The 3620-nt window shown below is 38.4% G+C and overlaps 1 protein-coding gene across 1 annotated transcript; it reads right to left on the bottom strand.

The window, feature by feature from the left end:
- Nucleotides 1-319: 319 nt before the first annotated feature.
- On the bottom strand, nucleotides 320-1837 carry LOC106519597 (vesicle-associated membrane protein 2; the record flags this gene model as incomplete). Its single annotated transcript, XM_014011333.1, is given in 3 exon segments — nucleotides 320-478; nucleotides 559-688; nucleotides 1603-1837. Coding segments are annotated over 3 exon segments (291 nt in total), but the record flags the coding sequence as incomplete, so codon positions are not given.
- Nucleotides 1838-3620: the final 1783 nt, after the last annotated feature.

Below are 3620 nucleotides of genomic sequence, written 5' to 3' on the forward strand. Positions count from 1 at the left end.
TCTCTCTCTCTCTCTCTCTCTCTCTCTCTCTCTCTCTCTCTCTCTCTCTCTCTCTCATAATCCTCCATCTTTTCTCTGATTGGACCATCTGAACCTCGCAGCCTGATGCTCGGCCCGATGGACCAAAAGGGACTGAAAATGTTCAAAGATTGGCCAATCAGGAAACATGTTTTTATATTTGATGAATAAATCTGTGCTGATGCTGTTCTGGAGATTATCTCAGAAGTGTGGGAGTTTCACGTTTATGACAGAGCCACAGGTCCAGTGCCCAGGTTCTGGTTCTAAAAGTCCAGCACGAGTGTGGGTCGGGTCAGCTCACCTTGCAGTTTTTCCACCAGTACTTGTTCTTGAGTTTGGCGGCGCTGCTTTCAAACTGCGAGGCTCCGGCCTGCAGGGCGTCCGCCCGGTCGTCCAGTTCGGACAGCTTCTGGTCCCTCTCCAGGACTTTGTCCACGTTCACACGCATGATGTCCACCACCTGAGGGACAACCAACACCCGTCAGTGTCTCTGTCCAAGACATTAATTAGTTTAARGTTTTTAAGAAGCCAGTTCCTCACCTCGTCCACCTGCGCCTGYGTCTGCTGGAGACGTCGGTTGCTTGTCAGATTAGGAGGCGGAGCTCGAGGACCCCCCTCACCTTCTGGGGCCCCGGGAGCTCCTGGAGCACCTGCTGTTTCTGGAGTGGACCTGCAGAAATGACGTGAAGATCGGAGGAGAAATGATGAACCGATTAATGGAGATATGAGGTTTATATGAGCTGAAAACTGGATCTTTCAAAAATCAAAATCAACTCTATGAAGTGTAAACAATATAAACACCTCATGATGCTGCAAGGAATATTTACTATGGTACTGTATATGTTTGGATGTGAAGGATTTAAATTATACAAGAAATATTATCGCATTTCTTCTGAAATTGACACTTTTTAAACAAAACTTTTTTTCCTTTTAAGAGAAAACTATTTGAATAATGCATTAGTAAAATCAGTTTAATAATGAAAAAACTATKCAAGGCTGTGAGAAGAAAATAAAGAAATGTTTTTCTTTTTTGTGCATCTCTTGTGGAAACCAGGAGAGAAGCAGTTTGTTTCTCTGCTTCGCTCCAACAGTCAGGCTGGTTTTTCAGCAAAATGGAGAAAGATTAGTGCAGCATCAACATGCAGGCTTTAATGCTCTCCCCCCCCCCCCCCCACACACACACAGACTCACACATACACATGGAAAACAACACACATATTTAACAAAATGTGTTTTATTTAACAACAGAAAGGTTGTTAATTTGCAGGTTGTGATCAGCTCAACCTGATGTCATATTTGACAGATTCACTGCAGCTGTTTGAGTCTCAGAGCTGCAAAAATACATTTTTAAATTTAAATTTAAATAAAAAAACTCATTTAAACCCTCTCTGARCTCAGCTGCTGAAACCAGATTCCTTAACAGAAACTAAAAAACACCTCAATCTGAAGAAAAAAAAAGTTTTCCGCTCAAACAAAAACAACAAAAATACTTTTRGTTTATTAATTTAACTTCATTCTGGTTGTAAATTCACAGATTTTAATGCTTATAAAATACAAACAGAATAAAAATCAGAGAGTACTCACATCTCAGCTGCAGGATGAAGAGATTATGAGGGGGAGGATGAGGAGGAGGSGGGAGGAGACCCCGGCAGAAGAGAAAAAAACTAAAATAAATAAAGTACTTCCGTCTCTCGATGATGTCCTGATTTACTTTATTTATTTATGTATTTATTTTTATTAAAATGAAGAAATCAGAAGAAATCAGCAGCTGCAGAGAGGAGAAAACAGAGCTGTCCGTCACTCATAAGCTCCGCCCACATGAGCGCGCCCTCACGCACGGTCTTATTAACAGGAAGTTGCTTTTTAAAGCTTCAGAGTTTAATGCGCATGCGCACGGGCTCCGGCCTGAAATCATTAAAAAGATTAAAGATTAGAAATACCGGAAATAAAAACAGCTTTTTGATCAAAACTGATTATTATTATTATCAGATTACAAAATAAATTATTAAAACATTTTATAGAAATATTGAATCATTTACCAAAGTAGTAAAATTTAATAATAAAAATATTGTACTTTAAAGTTTTATTCCATTTTTCTGCTGTGAATAAGCTGTTTTTCAGTTTTTGCCATAAAAACGCGTAAAGTTAATTTTCTGTTAGACTTATTTCTCACAGCAGCTCTGATTTAATAGTCATTAATTTGACTTTATGTTGCTTCTGTGATGATTTGACTTCATCAGCTTCCTGTTTGAGTCCTGAGCTGCAAAAACAACTTCAGTCAAAATCCATGGAAGAACAGCAAAAAAAGTGAACAGGAGACAAAAAGCGCTGAAGCTGAACCGCTGTGCTGAGTGAACACTTTAAACTGGATGTGTTTACCTCAGCTGACTGCAGCTAAAACCAACAAAAACATGTTTACTCACTAAACAACAAACACAAAGAGATCTGAGATCTTATTGAGAGAAATAAATCAGGGTTATTAGAAGTTAACCATAAAGGGATTAAAGTTTTTTTGTGATCRGTGACTGATCTCACTTCAGTCTGACTCTAGAAGTCCTCCAGATGTTCCTCAACAATTTTGTGCAACTTCTGATGTAGCATTTCAAAATAAAAGCACTCCCAATACTTACATTGTAACTTTCTTTGCCCCTAAGTTGCTGTCTAACTAAATGGCTGTTTGTCAGAAACTGACTGCAGGTTCATGTTCTCACACATTTCATCACTTCATCAAGTTTCTTCATGTCAGGAAAGTCTCAGAGATATTTTCATCTTTTACTGCTCAGGAGTTCCTGATGAGAAGATTGAAGAACTTCATGAAATCACCCAGTGATGAGTTCTGGATCGGGCTGACGGACTCAGAGACCGGAGGCAGGTGGTTCTGGGTGGACAGATCTCCTCTGGATGAAAGATTTGACTGTCAGGAAAACTGTTGTGTTAAAAACCAGCACTGAAGTCAGCTTTTAATTTCTCGTTCTTTATTCCCCAGTTTGAGATTTTGGGCAGAAAAAGAGTCCAACAAAGCAGAGGAGAAGCCAGGAGCAGGCTGTGTGATGATGGGGAAGAGACAAAGAACCGATAACTCAAAGATCTGGTTCAACAGATCCTGTGATGATCCTCAGAAAAATCTGTGTGAGAAATCAGAAACTGTTTCCTGTGTTTGAGTTCAGATCTGAAACCGGTCCAGGATCCAGGAGGAGCCAGGCTGGAGAGAAACCAAAACTTTACATTTAGATTCTTTTACTTCAGATTCTTCAGTTACAACAGGATCATCTGTGAAACATTCAAGTGTTTTTAGAAATAATTTAATTTTGGTTTTTATTCCTAAATATTGGATTAACTGTTTTAATAAAAACAATTAATCTCTTAAGTTAAAACTGTCTCTTTATGGAAATCAGCTCAGATTTTTGATATCAGAACATTTGTTATAGAAATAAAGCAAATTTTACTGCTTTTATTTTTGTATAATAACTCTGACAGATTAATGATGTTCTTGTTGTTTTTCTGAATCAAAGGTTAATAACAATCTTTACAAACATAATGTGAATTTCTCTACTTTTCTCAAAGCAAATAAAACCATTGTCTGACAGTGAGTCTCCAACAGG

Source organism: Austrofundulus limnaeus, unplaced genomic scaffold (assembly GCF_001266775.1).
Source record: "Austrofundulus limnaeus strain Quisiro unplaced genomic scaffold, Austrofundulus_limnaeus-1.0 Scaffold79, whole genome shotgun sequence".
In the NCBI taxonomy this organism is placed as follows: Eukaryota; Metazoa; Chordata; class Actinopteri; order Cyprinodontiformes; family Rivulidae; genus Austrofundulus; species Austrofundulus limnaeus.